This window comes from Onychostruthus taczanowskii, unplaced genomic scaffold (genome assembly GCF_017590055.1).
Source record: "Onychostruthus taczanowskii isolate IOZ18803 unplaced genomic scaffold, ASM1759005v1 scaffold30, whole genome shotgun sequence".
NCBI lineage: Eukaryota > Metazoa > Chordata > Aves > Passeriformes > Passeridae > Onychostruthus > Onychostruthus taczanowskii.
In genome coordinates, this window is record NW_024500350.1 from 2,296,678 (window position 1) to 2,316,148 (window position 19,471).

Genomic DNA, 19,471 nt, shown 5'->3' on the forward strand with positions numbered 1-19,471 from the left:
CGGCGGGCGGGGGCGGGGTCAGCGCCGGCCCCGCCCCCCTCGCGCGGCTCTCGCGCGGGCGGGGCGGGGCCCCGTGTCGCTCCGGCAACATGGCGGAGGCTGAGGGGGAGAGCCTGGAGTCGTGGCTGAGTGAGTACCGCGGGCGTGGGGGCACTGCCCGGCCCCCTCCGAGCCCCGGCCCCGCTGCCCCCCGGCCCCTCAGCTCCTTCCCAGCAGCCTCCGCTCGCCCCACCCCGCCACCCCCCTCAGCCGAGGGGCAGCCCGGGGGTCGTCCCGGGGAGGCCGGGGGGCGACAGCGCCCTGGGGACGGGTTGGCACAGCCCCCCGGGCACGGCGGAGTTTCGGCACACCGGGCACGGGGTCTGAGCAGCCCGGGGATGCGCCGTCCCGGGGGAAGAGCCGGGGCATCCCCCGGCGGTCAGCGGTGTGGGCGCGGCAGCGGCTCGGGCCGGTCCCTGCCCCGGTGGGAGATGCGGGCAGCGGGCGGGTCTGCGGCTCGCCTTGCTCAGCGCCCGCGGGGCTGCTGCTTTTCCTTGCCCATAAAGTGTCTGTCCCTCCGTCTTTTCCCTCGCCTGGGTTGTGGCCCGTCGAGTGTACAGCCTGAGTGCTGTTCGTGAGGTTCAGAATCGTGGGGGTTCCCAGATGAATTAATTGTATTCGTGTGTTACACAACTGTGATTTTTCTAGCAGACAAATCCCGCTTTATGCCTGGCTGCAGTTTCAGGATAGTTGTGGACATCCATTCTGTACAGGCTGGAATATATCAAAACCCTTTGTCAGGCTAAGGTACCTTAAAGGTTAGAGGGGACAAACCCCCGTTGTTTGTTGATGCCCAGCCGCTGCTGAGTGGCTCCTGCCTGTGTGTCTGTCCGTGCTGCCCGTGTCATTTGGGCTCTGGCTGTACAGAGCACAGGGATATGATTCCTGAACGAATCAGTCATAACTGTAATTGTTTTTTGTATATCCTACACACAGGAGCTCCTGCTGCTGTCCCTGGGAGGCCATGCTGCACGTCAGAGCCTGTTGCCTAGATTTTCTTCTCTTTTTTTCTAAAATAGTTATTTGTTTGATTATGGTAGCAAGTGAAGTTCCAAGTAATCAGGCATGGGGCAAACAGCAGAAGATGGTCATTATCCCAAATACCTCAGAGTGCAAAACCTGTTACCCTTGGAGCTATCCTTCCATAAACAAGATTAGATTCTCCTTCTTCCTTGGTATTTTTATATAAAATTCGAACATGTGCATGCTGTCATGATCTGTTATATGAGTTACTGTCTGAAAGATGTTTCATCTATTCTCATTTTAGCTCAATCCCTTCTGTCCCCTTACCGTTTTTGCTCCTCCTCTGAACTCCCACAATTTGTCAATATCTTTTGTTGTAGCCAGTGAGACACAAGAAGGAACACCCACATCCCTTCCTTGCAATCTTTCTCTGAGGAGAGCTGACTCACCCAGTTCAGTTTGTGTGTGAAAATATCTCTAGTAGGAAGGATATTTTGGGTTGTATAGCCTGGAATGCTTCCTGACTGCTTGTTTTGTGGGGATATTTTTTAACTGAGGAAGTTAAGGTAGAGCTGATGTGTCCTTGGCCAGGGGGCTACAGGGAAGAGTTGCAAAGGCCTTACTCACTGTGAGAAGCATTGCAGCGAGCCTGATTGCAGAGGGACACACGCTTTTCAAGGCTTGAGTGCTGCTGTCACATTTAGGAGGATGCTTTTATGCCAGGTCACCGCTACCGTGATCGCTGCCGGTGTGGCTGTGTCGCCCCTCCCATCGCAGGGAGCGCGGAGCATTCCGCGCCCGGGAATTACCGTGAGGCCGGGCAGGCAGAGCTGCTGCAGCTCCCGGCTTTCAGCTGCCCTCCCGAGGGGGTTTTTCTGTAACCGTGACAAAGCCGCGGCTAATGCCAACCCTGAGGGTGTGCCATGCTGTACCCCTCCTAAGGGAATGGCTCAGCAGCACAGCCAACTTCCCAGCCACGGGAAGATGGAGAATTTCTTACTGAAAATGTTCCATTTTTTTTTTCCTGTGGTGGTGTGCAGCTTCCTGCTGCCCTGCCTCTGGCATCAGGTGGAGTCACAGACCCGTGAAGTAACATCATCCTCGTGTCCTGCTGCTGCAGCAAGATCTGCACCTCAGCCTGGGATGATCTGGCATCTGCATGTCCTGCCTCATTCCAGGCAGCTGGGATGAGAGAAGGTGATCCTGTCCCTTCCTGGCAGGCAGGCTCTGCTTCTGCTCTGAGCTGAAACAGAAGATAAGGAGATAATGGCAGTTGTATAAACACAACTGGAGCCTTTGACTCCAATGCTGCTTTTTCTGCTGCATCCAAAAGGAAGCTTCTTGTATCCCACTCATGTCAGGCTAAGGCAGTGCTCCACTGTGGAACAGATGCAAATGGATACAATATTATAACTGCCTTAATTTCTTTTTTCCTTGGTTTGTCTGGCTCAGTGTTCTTTTCTGCCCAGGACTTCAGAGTCTGACTGTTAGAGTGCACATGCCTGGCTGGGAATCACAGGCTAAGCCTGACCTGGGGAAACTCTTTGTTGGGGTGGCTTTTGGCTCATTTCAGTAAAGAAGTGAACCCAGGAAAACAGGGGCATTTGTTACCAGCCAGTTAATGGTCTGTGGTTCTCTTCATTCCAGCTGCTCTGTGGTTCTCTGCTCTCCAGTATAGTTTCTCTCTAGAGAAAACAAACACCTTTGTTTCACATCTGATTATTAATCTGAATGTTGCCTCATTAGCATTTCAGTCTGGCAGAGCACCTGAGGGCTGAGTGGCTCTGATACTCAGGGTGGGTGTGAAGCAGCTTTATTTGTCCTGAGCACATTAAAAAAAAGCAGAAAACTGTGGCAGAAGTAGTGGCAGGACTTCAGTCCCTGGATTGCTAGTTTAGATTCATGTGGTTGCTAGTGTGAAATGGGATTTTCAGGAGGGGACCAGGTGGACAAGTGTCTCTGGAAGCAAATAACTGGTACCAAATGGGCCTTGGTTGGCAGTTTCAACAGAAAAGCCAAGGACTTGATATTCCAGAGCACCAACTCTTCATCCTGGACTGAATCCTTTCACATAAGGGTTGAAGCATATTTATAAAGCAGCACAGATGAGCTCCTTGCCCACATTTTAAGCATTCTGCATAAAAATGGAGAGGATTGTAAGTCACAATTTGATAGACATGACACAGCTTCCTGTAGGTGAAGTGAGGTGATTCTGCTGTTCTGGGATGCTGAGTTCATGTGGCTGTGCTGAGACTGGGGACAGCTATCCATGCATCCTGTTGTGTTGTGTCATGCAAACACATCAATCTCCAGAGCCAGGGCAGGACTTGTGATCCAGCTCATTAACTTTTATGAACTAAGGTTTCATATGGAGGTTTTATGGATGTTAGAAATAGGAAATTTCTTCATGTGGAACAGCACTTGCCTTTGGCAGTCACTCTCTGCTTCTGAGACTTCACTGTCTTCATGTGAGAGCTTTTGCAGAAAAAAACTTAGATGAGTCTGAGAACATGAAATAATCCAGTGTCATTGCAAAAAGTTTTTGGAGATATTTGGAACAGCTTTAAAATTAACACTTTGAACTTGGGAAACTTGGTTACATTTTCCTGTTTGTACCACATCATTTCAGGATGTGCAGCCAACAGAGTCCAGTTGGTTGTTTGCCCTTATCTGTTTGTGCTCCTCCTGCATTTATTAAGTAAATTCCCTTAATTCCAGCCAGGAACTGCTGGGCCTGCTGAGCACAAGAGGTGCTTTGGAGCACCCATCCACCACAGTGCTGTTTGACTTGCATGAAGAGGCTTTAGACTGTTGTAAGCCCATGGTTTCATGATGCTTCCAGGGTGTTCATCAGTTGGAAATGTGGTAATAAGGTTTAGGTGCCACATGTTTGGAACAGTTGTTTAGCTCTGAAGCTGTCTTTTAAACTGAGCTTCCCTTGAATCTCTTGAATTTAAGGCCAGCCTGGTAGCTCAGTGAATTCTACAGGATGTTGTCTTGCAGTTATTCCTCCCTTGCTGCTGTCTTCTGCTCATCTGGGGTCCCATGAAGGTCAGCAGTGAGCACAGAGAGTCACCAGTGGAATATTTTACCATGCAATCCATGGAAAAATTTACTTGCTTTACAAGTAGCATTGAGTGAGGAGGAAAACCTGAGCAAACCTTGCAGGATGGGCACAGTAGGAGGGCTGAGGTGCACTGGGAAAGGGAGGGTTTGCCATAGATGCCTGACAATATTATATTGTCACAGCTGTTTAGCTGTGTCTGGAGAGGTAAAATGATATGTTTTAATGATGATAAAAATGACTCTTAGTAATGCAGCATTTGTTTGTTTTGTTATGCTTCCCTCTGAGATGAAAGTACAGGGATATGTGCTGGGTTTTTTCCTGCCCTTCATACCCTGGTCTATACTATCTGACTAAGCAATATTTAATTTCCTAAACTGCTTTCCATTATATTAACATTTTTTGGAAGGTTTCTTAAATGCCAGCTCTTAGATGTATAGGGACAGGTACAGTGCATTGTTTCTTCCCTTACAAGAAAGAAAAACCATTATGTCTGGTCATCTTGGCTGGAAAATTAGGTTAAAGCAGGAATCTGATCTCCTGTAAATTCATTGCTGCATCAGGGTTAAGTAAAATACATGGGGAAGATGCATTCACAAGCAAAGAGGTGCTGATAGCCTCACTGCTCTGCAATCAGCACAGTCAGTGGGGTCCTGCTGCTTAAGGGAGGATCCTTCAGGAGCCTGAAATAGCCCTGTCAGTAAAGCACTGATCTCTTAGCTTCAGCATGTAGGATTTGAGTTCCTGATCAGTGCAGGCTGAAGTGTTTATTACTTGAAAGAAGAACTCAATGTATAATAATAAATTTCAGTTCATAAATCCCAGGAGAAATGCTAAGGCATCAATCAAAACAGCTGGCACTCCAAAAGCAAGTGCTAATGCTAAATGACTGATATTAAACATCTGATGTTCCAGCTCTTGTTTCTGCCAGATTCCCTGGGAATGCACAAATAATTTCATACGTAGAAAGCGTGAGGGTTCAACCTTTAAAGAGTTTATTGTTACAGCCAAATAGAAAGAGACAACATTTCAGGCAGAGGAAGCTGTGAGCTGAAATATTTTATTCTGTGCTCTCGTTTAGGATATGGGAATAGCCTGTCTCTAAATACTTGAGATTTGGTCACCTGTTTTCTTTGGAAAGCAGTGGTTCTTACTGGATGTTTGGATGTCCCAACTTGGACACACCCTTTTCCCTGAACAGACAAACCACATGTGAACTTCTTTCTCCTTTTTTAGAGCTGGCAATGGATGTCAGATGCTTTTCTCTAGGAAATGTGTGACCTTTTACACTGTTTCTTCTCTTGGTTGGTAATATGTTCTCTTTCCCTTGCCAAAGATAAAGCCACCAACCCATCCAACAGGCAAGAAGACTGGGAATACATCATTGGATTCTGTGACCAGATCAACAAGGAACTTGAAGGGTGGGTGTCCCAAACTGCTCTAGACTTAATAAATAAATGTTCACAGTTTAAAGTCTGAAATTCCATTATCAAACATTTACATTTTCTTTTATATATACTGATATCAAGCAAGAGCTGGCTACAACAGAGAGAAGATGCTGCCTCTCCTGTGAAAGGCAGCGTGGCTAATCCAGACTGAGCACTGGGAAACTGGGAATTCTGAATCTGCTTCTAATTTCACATTCAGCAGCTCCAGGGTTCTCATCTGGCCAAAGTTATTCCATTTGCCAGTCTGTAAAATGGGGTTATCACTGATAATGGTGGTGGAGCTTCACATCTTTAAAATCTTTACTTGCAAGACATTTTGTTTAAACAGCAGAATTTGTGAAGGTGTTAAAGTCCTCTGTGGTGTTTACCTGTTCTGTTCCAGGCCACAGATAGCTGTGAGACTCCTGGCTCATAAAATCCAGTCACCGCAGGAATGGGAGGCAGTCCAAGCCTTGACAGTAGGTAGTCCTTACCCCTCCCCTTAAATCCAGGCATGCATCCTCTTGCATCACCTGGGTGGAGTGGAGGGGGCACAGGGTGTGTCCATGGGGTCAGCTGGGGGCTGAGTGCCCTGATCCCTGGGAGGGAGCACAGTTCCGTCCCTAAAGTCTCCAGAAACAACTCTGGGTTAGTTTGAGCTGCTTTCCTTTATTATCCACAGGCAAGATTTGTGTTTATTGTTGAGGCCAAGTATTGAGATAACACAGACTCAGATACACCTGGATGAGGGTGGGACACCAGCCTGCCTTGATTTGTCATCCCTAAAGATGGGAGATAGATGTCTGCATGGGGCAGGAATACTTGCCTCACTGACAGGGGCCCTTTACCTCCCCTCTAAGCAGAACACACACTGTTGTAGGGTTTTTCCCTTTGCTTTCAGCCTCTGTTTCTATTCTTGAATGCAGGTGCTGGAAGCTTGTATGAAGAATTGTGGGAGAAGATTTCATAATGAAGTTGGGAAGTTTCGCTTTTTAAATGAGTTAATAAAAGTTGTGTCTCCAAAGGTTAGTCCCTGAGCTGTAGCTGCTTTTTGTTTGACCTCTGTAAGCTACAGACAGCATCCAAAATATTTGCAGTGTTCTGTTTGGCTCATTGCACTTATTAGTCTATATTCAAGAGCATTTGTTAGCTAAGTTCTTGTTGTTTGGGGTTTTTTTATGCCTTACTAAATTTCTCAGGAAGTTGTACTAGGTTGCCATCACTATGCAGTCTCTGGGCTGTTCTAATCCTTCAGGTAGCTCTAAAGGGCTTCTAAAACTTGGGTTGTGTTGTTTTAAAAAATGAAATTCCAGTGATTGTGGAAGAGAAATGTGATGCAGAGGTTAAAAGAAGATGTTTGACAGCACACCATGGAGCTCTAGTCCTCATTCTGCTGACTTGCTGTGTAAAGAGTGCCAGGCTAAGTCCCTCAACATTCATGATGAGTTTAATGTGCTGAAAATCTTCCCTATGGCATGATTGATGCAGCAATGCATTCCCAAATTCTCTCCCATAAGACAGAGGAGGGGGTGGTTCTCTGTATTGCTGTAATTTAAAAAAAAAAATTTTAAAATAGCAAAATCCTGCTTTTTCTTTTGCTGAAGGTAATCACAAAGCTTCTCTTCACTGTTATTTCAAATCTATTAGAGGACCACCTTTTCCTCCTAATGAGATGTACCTTAGACCATCTTGGAACTTGGATCATACACCTTTGAATGTATTTCACTGAGCTTCCACAGAGCTTTATTTTTAAAAAGAAATTAAGAACGTGAAGAATTTGGATCTTTTTTCCCACACTTAGTACCTGGGGGACCGAGTCTCGGAGAAGGTGAAGTCCAAAGTGATTGAATTGCTGTACAGCTGGACTGTGGCATTGCCAGAGGAATCCAAAATCAAGGATGCCTACTACATGCTGAAGAGACAAGGTAGGGAGTCAGCTGCTCACTCATGCATTCTCTCCAGGCTGGGCTTTGAGCAAGAGTGTCACAAAATATACAGTTTCTAATTAAATGGGATCAAGGCAGGCTCTGAGGGGAAATAGAACAAGGGAGAAATTCTCTGAAAAGCTTTTCATTATGTGTAAATGCCTTGGGCAGGGTTGGCTCAGCTCAGTTAACTAAATTAGTGAAATACCTTGCAAATACTTTTGTTTTGGTTTGAAGGGCCTTTTCTAAGTTCTTTTTATTTTTTTTTTGTGGAAGTAGTTATTAGATTATTTGAACAAGTCTAATTTAAAGTGAAATAAGGGCTTCCAAGTACCTTTTTTTGTGTTCTTTTAACTAAATGGCTTTGCAGCTGTTCCTTTAGTTCAGCTGACACACATTTCTTGTGTAGGCACAATGAAAAAAACTCAGTAGCCTCACAAGAAAAATAGATTCCATGAAAGCTCTGGAAACCATCCTGTCTTACTAGGACACACATATTGGAAGTCATAACTGTCCCTTGCAGCACTGTGGATAGATAAACTAAAGGCTGAATGGGATTGAAAATGGGTCCTCCCCTTCAGAGGCAGAGTTTTAACTCATGTTGTGGGGTTGGGAGAACATCCAGGTAAAAGTCAGCTTAGGGATTTGGATGTATTGTTCCCTGGAACAGCGTGGCAGCCTCAGGGGCTGATGTGTGTTGGCTCTGAGAGAAGCCTGGGAGTACCTGTGTGCCCTGCCTGGTGTGAGTGTGTGTGCTGACCCACAGGATCCCTTTCTGCTTTCAGGGATTGTCATGTTTGATCCCGTGATTCCTGCAGACAGGACACTGATTCCTTCCCCACCGCCTCGTCCCAAGAACCCAGTGTTTGATGATGAGGAGAAATCCAAGGTACAGTGAAAGCTTGTGCCAAAATCACTAATGAAAAGTGCCTACTCAGTGCATTTAGAATAAGGAAGCAAAGTATAATAATGTGGCTTTTATTTTGGGGGGAATGGTCTGTGCTTTTGCAGGGTTCACTGCTTTGTCCACCTGCTTTACCCAAAGTTCCAGTTAAGACCTTGTCTGTGTTACCATTATGGGGTTACTTATGTTAAAGTGCCATTCTGCTGAAGTACTGGAAAGCAGAGATGGTTTCACACACAGGAGGAAAAATAATGATAGGAGGAATAACTATCTAGTGCCAGAAGTCACTGAGACATCACAGAATGTGTCCTGTGTAGAAGCAGGAATGCAACAACTGCATAGATAAGCATAGATAATAAACTCTAATAATAAATTCCTCCTGCTGAAGTCCCTGTAACTATGGAAGCTTTGTGAGCTTTGTAATACTGGGCTGTATCCCTTTCCCTGAATTGTTCATATAGATTCCTTTCCCCTTGCTCAAGGGTCTTTATTTGTTCCTGACTATAATTTTCTTGTCTTTCAGCTTCTAGCCAAGCTGCTGAAAAGCAAAAACCCAGATGACTTACAAGAGGCAAACAAACTTATAAAATCCATGGTAAAAGAGGTAAGAAATTCCTGTAGGATTGGTTCAGGTCAGCAGTCTGCTTTCCAGGTTCTAAGCAATTTGACTTCAAATGGTGGAGAGCTTAGGATTTGGTCTCTAGCTTGTACCTAGGAGATGTTTGTGTCACAGAAATGTCTACAGTTGGTGTCTCTGGTGGATGATGGGGTAGGAATTGAATGTCTCTTGTTGTAAATAACCACATTCCCATCATTCAAGGTGGGATTTCATATCAAGGTTTGGTGGGAGCATCGTGATACCAGCCCTGGATGCTGAGGACTGAGTCACTGGACTGGTTTTTTTCACAAACAAGTTCATGGAAACATCTTCCTGTTTGTAAAGCTGTGCTGCATCCACCCATGGCAGTCATTCCAAACTCTGGAGTCCAGGAAATGACTCATTGGGATTCTGGCAAATAAAAGGATGCCTTCTGGACCATAGTGGTTGTATAGGTTACCAAGATATTTCATTCAAGCTCCTCTTGTCCCCAGGGCAGATTCTCCTACGTCTTCAGTTGGAATCTCCAATCAGAGATGGGTGGACATTTTCCACCAGAGTGTGCTTGTTGTTCCTAGTAAATGTTTTGTTTCAAACACATCTCTTTTGTTAAATGGCATCAAGTGAACAAAAAAAAAAAACCCCAAAAAATCTTCTGAAAAGGTCAGAAAGGAACTTCTAGGAATTTTTTAAGTGTTGTAATTATATGTTGAAGTCTATCTAATGAGACTTTTTGGAAATACGGGGTTGCCTGTAATTCCAGAGTGGTGATGAAAATAAAACTTTTGGAAATACGGGGTTGCCTGTAATTCCAGAGTGGTGATGAAAAGACAATAAAATAAACAAATCTTTGCATGAATGAAGAAGGGTTTTGTTTGCTTTTTTCTGGCTTAACCTTAAATAGCCATTACTTGACACGTTTGCAGATAATACCTGTGGTTGTGTTACTGTGAGTTTTTAGAAGGAAACTCACCCTTTGTCTTTGCTTTGCACCCTGAAGGATGAGGCTCGGATCCAGAAGGTGACAAAGCGTATGCACACACTGGAGGAGGTGAACAACAATGTGAAGCTGCTGAATGAGATGCTGGTTCATTACAGCAAAGAGGACTCCTCAGAGGCTGACAGGGAGCTCATGAAGGTGGGTCTGAGCTGCTCCTTCTTCCCAGCAATCCTGGAGTTAGTCCTTTCTTACAGATTTGAGTTCTGCAAAGAATTACAAACACTGCAGTAAAACGGAGAGCAGTGGTAAGAAACAGGAGCAGTTGCTGCAAACAGCAGGCAAGAAAATATCCATGTTTTTAGTGCCTTTCACCAAAAGACTGGGTGGGGAGTAGCTCCATTTCATCTGTGCTTGAAGTGAGGTGCAGCTGTTCTCCAAAGGTGCAGCATGGCAGAACCTAGAAGCTGCAGTTTGTAATTCTGGATCCTATAAAGACACACAGATTGCAGGTCATAACTGTCCATTGCAGCACTTGGATGAATAAACTAAAGGCTGAATGGGGCAGAAAAGAGTCTCTCCCCTTCAGAGGAAGAGTTTCAGCTTGTGTTACAGGATTAGGAGAACATCAGCAAAGTGAAAATTGTAACAACCACCAGGGATGACTTGGTAGGCCCAGAGCCTTTAAGAATTGCACATTATCTTATTTAAAAAATCAAACCCACTTATTTTTAACAACAAGGTCTTTAAAGAGTGGTAAGATGCTTAAGAAACGTGTTTGTTTCCTTGAACCATTTTGTTACTGCCACCTTTCTGCTGTGTGGTTGCAGACTCAGTAGTGGTTGCAGCACAACTGAAACCTAGTTGCTGAAGCATGATTCTGCTCTTCCTCAGGCTTTTACGGACTCCTGTACAAGGAAGGAACATCTCTTTTGGATTAGAACTTGGCCATAAGTGCTGATGTGAGGGAGGACTGAGGAATGTGTTGGGAATGCAGGCTGTGTTACCCCAGGCTCATGTAACGCTGCTCAGCATTGTGAGCTGGGCACAGAGAGCCACCCTGGCTGTGCAGCCACACTGGCACAGTCAGCACAGTGAGACTGGTCTGTTCTGGGGTCACTCTGTGCTGACTGGTGCTGCTGGCAGTGGCTCCTGGCTGCTGAAACCCTCTGTCCTGATCTGTCTTTCAGGAGCTCTACGAAAGATGTGAAACCAAAAGACGGACACTGTTCAAGCTGGCCAGTGAGACAGAGGATAATGACAGCAGTTTGGGTAAACTAAGCTACACTTGTCCTTTTTAATTGCTGTTGTGCTCCTTGCCTTTGTAAGTGTTCAGCTATAAAGTCATTTCTATAAACTGCTGGTTCCTGTTGCTTTAATAAAGGACAGTCATTCCCTCTTTGTGCTTATCATTCCAGTTCAGACAAGGACTGGACAGTAAAGTTGGTTTGGGAGGATGGGAGCAGTAATGGGGGACAGCTGCTGCTTTGGGAGAGGAAGGGAGTTGCTGTGGGAAACAACCTTGGGCTTATTTTTTAGTTGCTACTGCAATGTGCGTGGAGCTAGAAAAGGTCAGGCTATTGCTTATAGAAATGTGGCACAGGCAGAGTGATGGAGCTCACAGCCAAATATTCTTGGGTTTTCTTGCTGATTATTTAACTGACAACTGAGCACTCTCAACATTAGTAGGAACAAAGTGACTAAAGCCCTGGTGGTCATTTTTATCTCTCTTGTAGGGGATATTCTGCAGGCCAGTGACAATTTATCACGTGTGATAAATTCCTATAAAAAAATAATAGAGGGGCAAGTGATCAATGGTGAAGTGGATCTCCCTGGGATGTCTGTAGTGGAAGGTGAGTTCCTGGGAAGACAGTTGTTTAATTGTTTAATTTTTGAATCCTGCAATTCTAAGTCTTTTTGAACAATATTTCCTGTTTTGTTAAAGTAGTTTTTGATGGTTCTTGTGGCCAGCAGTTTGTGAATCAGAGGGAATAAGAAAGTTTCTGAGCAGTGGATAAATAGTTCTGGACAGAAGCAGCAGAGCTGCAGCTTTGCATTCTCCATCGCTCAGTCTATATTATTGAAACCTTTGACATCAGTAGCAAACCTCCATGTGAGCAGTTTGTGTGGCTGGAAGTTCTCATACATTTTCCTCCCCACATTTGTCCTGTTTCTTAATGGTAGTGTGTAAGAAGAAGATAATTTTATCATAAGCACAAGAGCTGAAGAGTAGGAGCTGGACCAGGGGTCCTTTTCCTGGTTTTGCAAGTAATTCCATTTGTGAATTCAGACCAGTTGCCCACTTCACACTTGAGCTTCAGCATTGAAAGCTCTGGACATGAGTGTGACAGAATTACCACTTGGGACTCAAACGTTTTTGCTGCTTCCTGGCAGCATCTTACTGGGACAAGACTGTTCTAAATATGAAGACTGAGGTGGTGTGAATTTCTTTCAGCTTTCCAGCTCTCTGGTAACCTCTGTTTATTATAATGTTGTAGGAACTCCCAAAGCCTCATCTGAGTTCAAAAGATTTTTGCAGAGATCATGAATTGTGATGCACTGGGGAAGCAGCACTGGTTGAAGCAGATTTTCATTCTTTTAAGTATCTGTGTTAATTTACATAGTCCAGACAACAAATATCCTTTCTCTGTTACAAAGAGCCATAAGCCATGATGAGGATCTAAACCATCTCTCTGCTAATTTCTTGCACACACGGGGTTTGCTCTGAGCCTTTTGCCTTTTCTCCTAATAGTGCTCTTCTCCTGTCTGCTGCAGGGAGTAACTCCACCAATAATCTCAACACCCTCATTGACCTTGCTGGACTGGACACCAGCAGCACACCGCCACCTCCGGTGCCACCCAGCAGCCTGGCAGCTGCCCCCAGCACAGCCCCTGGCCCAGCTGAAATCCCCATCCTCCCTCCTCCTCCCCAGGCGTTCGCGCCGCTGCGCAGCAGCTCCTCCGGCCACGGGGAAACGGCAGCCGCTCAGCAGGGCAGCACAACCAGCTCCCTGTCCTTGCTGGATGAGGAGCTCCTGTGCTTGGGTAAGATGCTGAGAGGCCTGCAAAAGGGCTGCTCAGTCCATCCTAAGAAAGGCTACTTCTGTGTTCTCTCTTGGAATCCACGTTCCTGGATTCCAGGGAATGCTCCCTTGCATCATTCTGAGTATAAGCCCTGGTCGGTGAGTCGGTATTAAAATCCCTTCCCAGAGCTGGGAAGAAAGAAATTAACTGTTTAGTGCAATTGAAGTCTGATCTCTCGGGCTGCTGGGACATGCTGCATGTACAGGCTGCAGTTTGGGACAGATGAAGCCCTGATTGTGGGGTTTTGCTGGGGAGAAGGTGCCTGAGAGGGGCTGTGCACAGGAGCCTGCAGGATGCCTGTCTCTGGAGCCCACATGTGAACAGCAGAAGGCAATGCTAATTAGGATGGGTTAGAAGACTTCTGGTGCTGTCAGTGTCTTCCTCATCATAGACTTGCAGTCCATCTCAGTGTTTCATCAGGTTCTTGGGTTCTGGAAGAGCTGAATCCAGTTTTGATGGTACTGAAACAGCAGCCAAGGAATTACACTGAATTAATTTTCTCCTCCTGTTGTTTTTCCCTTCAGGCCTGAATGACCCAGCCCCTGCCACAGGGAAGGAGGCCTCAGAGAACAGCCAGTGGAGCATGTTTGAGGTACAAAGGAGGAGTCTCAGGGAAGGCAAGGGAGGGAGAGACTGATGTTGTGGGAGGTCTCAGGACACACTGTCACCTTGGAAAAGCATGTGATCACACACATAGGCAAAGGGGCAGTCTGGCTTAGCTCTAAAATCTGGGATAGCTGTGTTTAAACAAAGTAGGTATCCCTGAACCTGGCTTTCTCAGTGTCCCATCTGTCCCCATGATGTTAGTCCTTGCTTTGCTTACATTACAGATCAGATGTAGCCCTGACTTAGGCTGCAGACTGTGCTGCTTGTCACCCAGAACCTGTTTTTGTGGTAAACCTCTGTCCCTCTGTAACAGCAGTGCCATCTCTGCATCAGGGCCAGCAGTGAATTAGAGCATCTGCCTGTTCTCTCTTTCAGAACGAGCAGCTGGACCTGGATTTCTTTAATCCGAAGATGGTGACTGTTGCTTGCAACCCTGCAGGGAACCCTCTTCTCCATCACACATCACAGACCACGTGTGGGACATCAGCCACGCTGCCTTCTGCTTTCCCAGCCTCCCAGACTGCTCCCAGCATCCCAGCACCAAACTCAGCACCGTTTGTATTTCCTGCTGTACCAGCTGCCCCTACAGGGCCTCCTAAGACTATTCCAGCTGCTCCTGGGTACTTCAGTTCATCTGTGGGGAGCAATATGTCACATAAGATGGATGCATTGGAACAACTCCTTGAAGAAGCCAAAGGGTAACCAAAAGTCCTGACTTTGCTTTGGCTCTGCAGTTAGAAGCTGCAGTGCCAAGTTCTGAGGGTGACTTTCAGCTCTGTGGTTTGGTAGGAATGTGGGATTGGGATTTTTCTTCTCAGAGGTTTCAGTTTACAAACAAATACAAGTTTCCCACCTCTGGGAGGGAAAGGCAGGCAGAGCACACAGCTGTACTGTTGCCTGATCCAAAGGTGTGATGTGAAGGAGAACTAGCTGTTAAGGTACAAGAGACCTCATTTCCTCCCTGACTTAGAGAAGTGACCCCAACCCAACCACCACCCTTGTCCTTGTAGTTCTCCTCATGTGAGACCGTGCAGAGTCACAGACTCCAGCCTGACTTCAGGCTGCTCTTTGTCCTTGTGATGAGCTGTTACCTCTGGGTGTTGGTGAAATTCCTGCTTCACTTCCAGCTCCATTCACCACGGCTTTTCTGTCTCTCTTGCAGGAGTGCCACCCAAGGCATGGCAACACCTTCAGTGTTCCCTGGAGTTACTTTGCCAACCACTGTCACCCCTGCCCCATTAGCAGCACCTGCAGGGCTGGCAGCCACTGCCTCTGGGGCCCCTCCTGCTCCCTTCCCAAGCAGCTGCCCTGCTGGATCAGGAAGTCCTCTCTTCCAGCCGGCATCATTCCAGCAGCAAGGCAGTCCCATGAAAGCACCTGAAATTTCTTTGGCCAATGTCCATGTTCCCTTGGAATCCATTAAACCCAGTAAGTATTTCAGGTTTTTCACTTTGCTCTGGATATTTTTTAAAGACAAAGCTTCCTGTCAAAGCTCATGAAATAGAGAGAAGGGATGAGCAGCTCCATCCTGATCCCCTGATGCTGCCTCAGACCATCTGCTGCAGCATGAACCTGGATCCTGTCCCTTCTCTCCCTGTGGCAGGCAGTGCCCTGCCCGTGACAGCCTACGACAAGAACGGGTTCCGGATCCTGCTGCACTTTGCCAGGGAGTGCCCGCCGGGGCGCTCGGATGTGCTGGTCGTGGTGGTGTCCATGCTGAACACGGCGCCGCTGCCCGTGAGGAACATCGTGCTGCAGGCGGCCGTGCCCAAGGTAGGGACACGTGGGACAGAGACTGCAGCCAGGGAGGCCTGGCCGTGGACCCAGGGACTTGGGACAGCCTGGTCTGACCTTTCCATAGGCTGTGCTCTTTCCAGAACACAAAGGTTCTTGTCAGAGGCAGAAAACACTGAACAGGATAAGTCAAGATCTGCCTGTTCCTATTGTGTTTTGCAAGCTGGGCTGGCTCTTGTTCCCTCATTCTCACTTGTAGGTTGATTCTCTTCCATTTGGATATGTGCTGTTGTCCCCCCAGCCTGTGCATGCAGCCTTCATTTTCCCCCACGCAGGAGATCAACCCTGAGGTTCTGCTTTCTATTTCATTTGCAGTCTATGAAGGTGAAGCTGCAGCCACCCTCTGGCACTGAGCTGTCTCCGTTCAATCCCATCCAGCCACCAGCTGCCATCACCCAGGTCATGCTTCTGGCAAATCCTGCAAAGGTGAGAGGGACAGTGGGATTTATCCTGCCCTCTTCAGACACGTTTGATATCATCTGAACTCTGTGGAGGGGTTGGACCAAACATTTGAGCAACTACAGCTGTTTGTTCCTAAAAATTTGGCCTTGATGATCTTGGAGGTCTTTTCCAACCTTAATTATCTGTGATTCTAATGTGCCCTCCAGAAGTGGTTACTATGGAATGTTGGTGTTTCACTTCAGGGCTAGAGGACGCTCTTCCCAACAATCTTTGGCAGGGAGAAGGGAGAGTATACTTCTTCCAGCCAGAGGGCAAGGATCAGGCTCAGCTTTAAGGGGAAGCAAAGCTGCATAAGGAGTTTGTCTCTTCTGTGCACTGAACGTGCCTGGCTTTGCCGATTAGATCAGTGCTAAATTAACTGGTGCTGTAGCAGTACTTTTGATGAACCAGCAGACAAATGTCAGATCTTGCCTGTTCCATCATTCTCTGAGGAAGTACCTGTGACCAGGGACACAGCAGGGTTGACACTTCCCTTTCTGCTGATGATGCTAGGAGCATCTGAGAAGCATTTTCCTTGAGTAGTCACTCATTCAGTCAGCCAGCTCTGAAAGCACAAATCCGAAGGACTCTCTAATTGTTTGACAAATTTAGATATTTATACTTCAGAATTACAGTGAAAGTGCCCTTAAAGTATCAGCTGAAATCTCTGAGATAAAAGGGTGAATGTCAGAGGAGTTTAGTGGATGTTTAAAAAACTTTGTGGGTACACGAGGGTTCTGTTATTGAAGGACTACTTCCATCTTGTACTTCCTGCTCTGAAAAATTGCAAGGCATTTTTCAGAGCAGGAACTGTTTATGTTCCTCCATATGATGAGGAATTTAATTTTTGGAACTTTTCCAGCAGCAGTCTTTAGGTCTCTGGAGAGCAGTTGAGCCATGTCTGTGCAGTCTGCTCACAGGTCATTCATGCTTTTCTCATTCTGCTCCATGCTAAGCAGTAAAAGCTTTTTGGTATAAAAAGTGTAAGGTGAATAACTCAGGTTTGTAAATAGCTGAACTCAATGAACTTAACCTGAGCCCTCCTGCCCCTGCTCTGTATAACAGAAGTCTTGTGCTCTCTGTAGAGCTGTAACAGTGAAGTGTTTTGTTCAGGGCTGTTGAGCTGGGACTGTTCTCACATTGCTTTTGGGTTTTGTCTTTCCTGCAGGAGAAGGTGAGGCTGAGGTACAGACTGACCTTCACCCTGGGAGATCAGCCCAGCACAGAAGTGGGCGAAGTGGATCAGTTTCCCCCGGTAGAGCAGTGGGGGAATCTATGACCTTAGGACACTGCCAGAGACTGTGACAGGACCAGGGCAGGATCCCACAGGACTGGAGCGGATGTGCCGTGGGGAGGGACACACATGCTATCCACTGGTGATGTTCAGCTTTGTTTACATGTCCTGACCACTCTGCTTGTAGCTTTAGTCCAGAATGTTGTGCCCCACATTTGAAGGGGCCCTGGAACACTTATGCCAAGCATGAACTGAGAGGCAGCCAGCGACAGGCGGTGCTGGCTGCTTTTACTTTGACCTCTGGGTGAATCTGGTTCTATCTTCCATTCTATTAAACTTGAAGTTATTGTATTTTGAGGGAAGACCTGTCAGCAGAAGGGGATTTAGTTGGCTCTTCCTGCACTGCTGTCCAGAGATCCCGACAGGCTGTGGGGTGATGATGCCGCGAGCTCAGCGCAGAGCCCTGACAGAGCCCTCCCTGGGACTGTGACCTCCTTGTGCCACACGGGCCCGTGAGCATGCTGAGCAATACTGCTGCTCCATGAGGGAATGCTTCCTTTTTTACACTGATATAGCACTTAGCTCCCTTCTCCCTCTCCTGCTTCATTCCCAAGGGCTCGTGTAAGCAGCCCCTTGCTCCGTGTGTGCCATACTGCTGTGTCTTTACTTGTTATATTTATTTTACACTGCTGGTTGCCACCCTGGGGCATCCCTTTGGGGCAGCTGGTGCTGAGTTTTGTCTGCAAATGGATACACTGGGGTTTTTTTTTCGCCTTCATTGCATTCCATAGTGTGGAGAACAGAGGAAATGCATAGTGAGGAGGAAAGAGGGCTGGGGGCTATTGGTCAGTATTGGAGGAGGACAGCACCTGGAGCACAGAACTATCTTTACAATCTCTAGTCAGGGCGAGTGACTGAATCCAGGGATAAGGAGAGATGCCTCTCATATCCCCTCATGCAGGCAGTGTTACTGCTATAGTCAAATACTGTTTTATTGAGCTGAGTACAATGACCTACAAGGTGTAAATAGTAGAACCATAGAGTATTAAAACAGAACAAGCAGGCAGAGAAAGGAAGAGGCTCCCCTGGGCTGTGATGGGGCATGTGCTGGGTTAATGCCCCATTTTCTTTGTTCTCTGTATTAAGTGGTAAAGTGCAATTGTCCCCACAAAGGGGAAAACAGTTTTGCTGGACATCAGTGCTAACAGAAGAGCTGATCCCTTAGCTACAGCCTCCTAAAAACAAGGTTTAAATCACCAAACCTTGGTTCCAGCAGCCCCTTCTTTCTTCTCAGTTTCAAGTCTCAAGCAGTGCCTCAGTGAGCTCTGAGACAGACTCTTGTAAATTATGGAGGTTTTTAACACCCATTGACATGAACACAGAGAAGTGCTTGCTCAGTCCTTGGACACTCAGCTCTGCATTTCCAGCAGGGCTGTCAGGCAACAGCTCTTGTCAAACCTGGAGTGGGAGCAGCACAGAGAAAAGCAGTACAGAGGCTCCTGCCTCATGTAGGCAAATTCCACAGGAGAACATGATGCTGGAATGAATGGTGGCTGTAAAACCATTGCTGCAAACACAGCTTGCAGTTATTAGTCGTTGAATTTTCTTTACTATGCTGCAGAATAAAAATCCCTATAAATGAAAAATGGAATTCACAGCCTGAGGCCCTCATCAGAGGCAGCAGGCAGCTGCAGGAACCCCTGGAGGTGGAATCCAGGCTTGTCCTGGTCTGAAGCCTGTGGAGATCTCAGCCTTGTCAGCTCCCTGATGCAGAAGCCAGGGGAGAGGGATAGGTTGTTTAGATCCTAAAGAAAGCTGTTTTAAATTGATGGACTGGGAGATAATGGACAAGGAGAGAATTCTTTCTGCCTCAGACATGTTCTTGCCAGCACTTTAGACACAGTAGCATGGGGGCAGTGCCTGGGTGGTGTGTCCTGAGGAGCAGGGTCACTGCTTCCCTGCATGTGGATCTCACTGTGACTTGGAGGAAGGCAGGAGAGCACAGGTGCTTTCAGCAGCAGCAGCACCCAGATATGGACACGCACCACAGTCCTGCTGCTTTGGAAATTAAACTATGAATGTTCCTTGTCTGTAAGGGTGAGGTTCCTGCTTCATCCCCAGCAGTCCTACCTGTACATACGTTTCCAATGCATTTGTGCTACTGCATGTTGAATAAATAATTTTCCCTACCTGGCTCTGTGCTGGCCCTTTCTCGTGATGGCTTCTGCAGTGCAGTGCTGCTTCTGGAAAGCCTCAGACTGAAACCATCAACTCAAGACCTTCCTAAGCAAAAATAGAGAGGTTGCCATTTCTAAAATGCTGCTGGTTTAAGAGCTGGCCTTCATTTCACTTCTGGGTGTTAAAGGCAAAGAAAACAAAATCCAAGGAAAAGCTGTAGTGAGGCTCACTTCAGGGGGAGGGCTGCCAGACCAAGCTGGAACAAGCAGCTGTAACA

General features: G+C 46.8%; 1 protein-coding gene across 2 annotated transcripts; it reads left to right on the forward strand.

Moving 5' to 3' along the window:
* Positions 1–37: 37 nt before the first annotated feature.
* GGA3 (golgi associated, gamma adaptin ear containing, ARF binding protein 3) lies at positions 38–19,211 on the forward strand. Of its 2 annotated transcripts, XM_041409032.1 has the most exons (18): positions 38–129; positions 2,043–2,199; positions 5,403–5,487; positions 5,897–5,972; positions 6,420–6,518; positions 7,295–7,418; positions 8,204–8,307; positions 8,846–8,926; positions 9,921–10,058; positions 11,048–11,129; positions 11,594–11,710; positions 12,633–12,902; positions 13,466–13,533; positions 13,923–14,245; positions 14,710–14,975; positions 15,151–15,320; positions 15,657–15,767; positions 16,951–19,211. In XM_041409032.1, the coding sequence occupies exons 2-18, from the start codon at positions 2,190–2,192 to the stop codon at positions 17,059–17,061; spliced, it is 2,235 nt and encodes a 744-aa protein (XP_041264966.1). In that variant the 5' UTR covers positions 38–129; positions 2,043–2,189; the 3' UTR covers positions 17,062–19,211. The 2 variants fall into 2 exon arrangements, with proteins under 2 accessions (XP_041264966.1, XP_041264965.1); XM_041409031.1 differs by lacking the exon at positions 2,043–2,199.
* Positions 19,212–19,471: the final 260 nt, after the last annotated feature.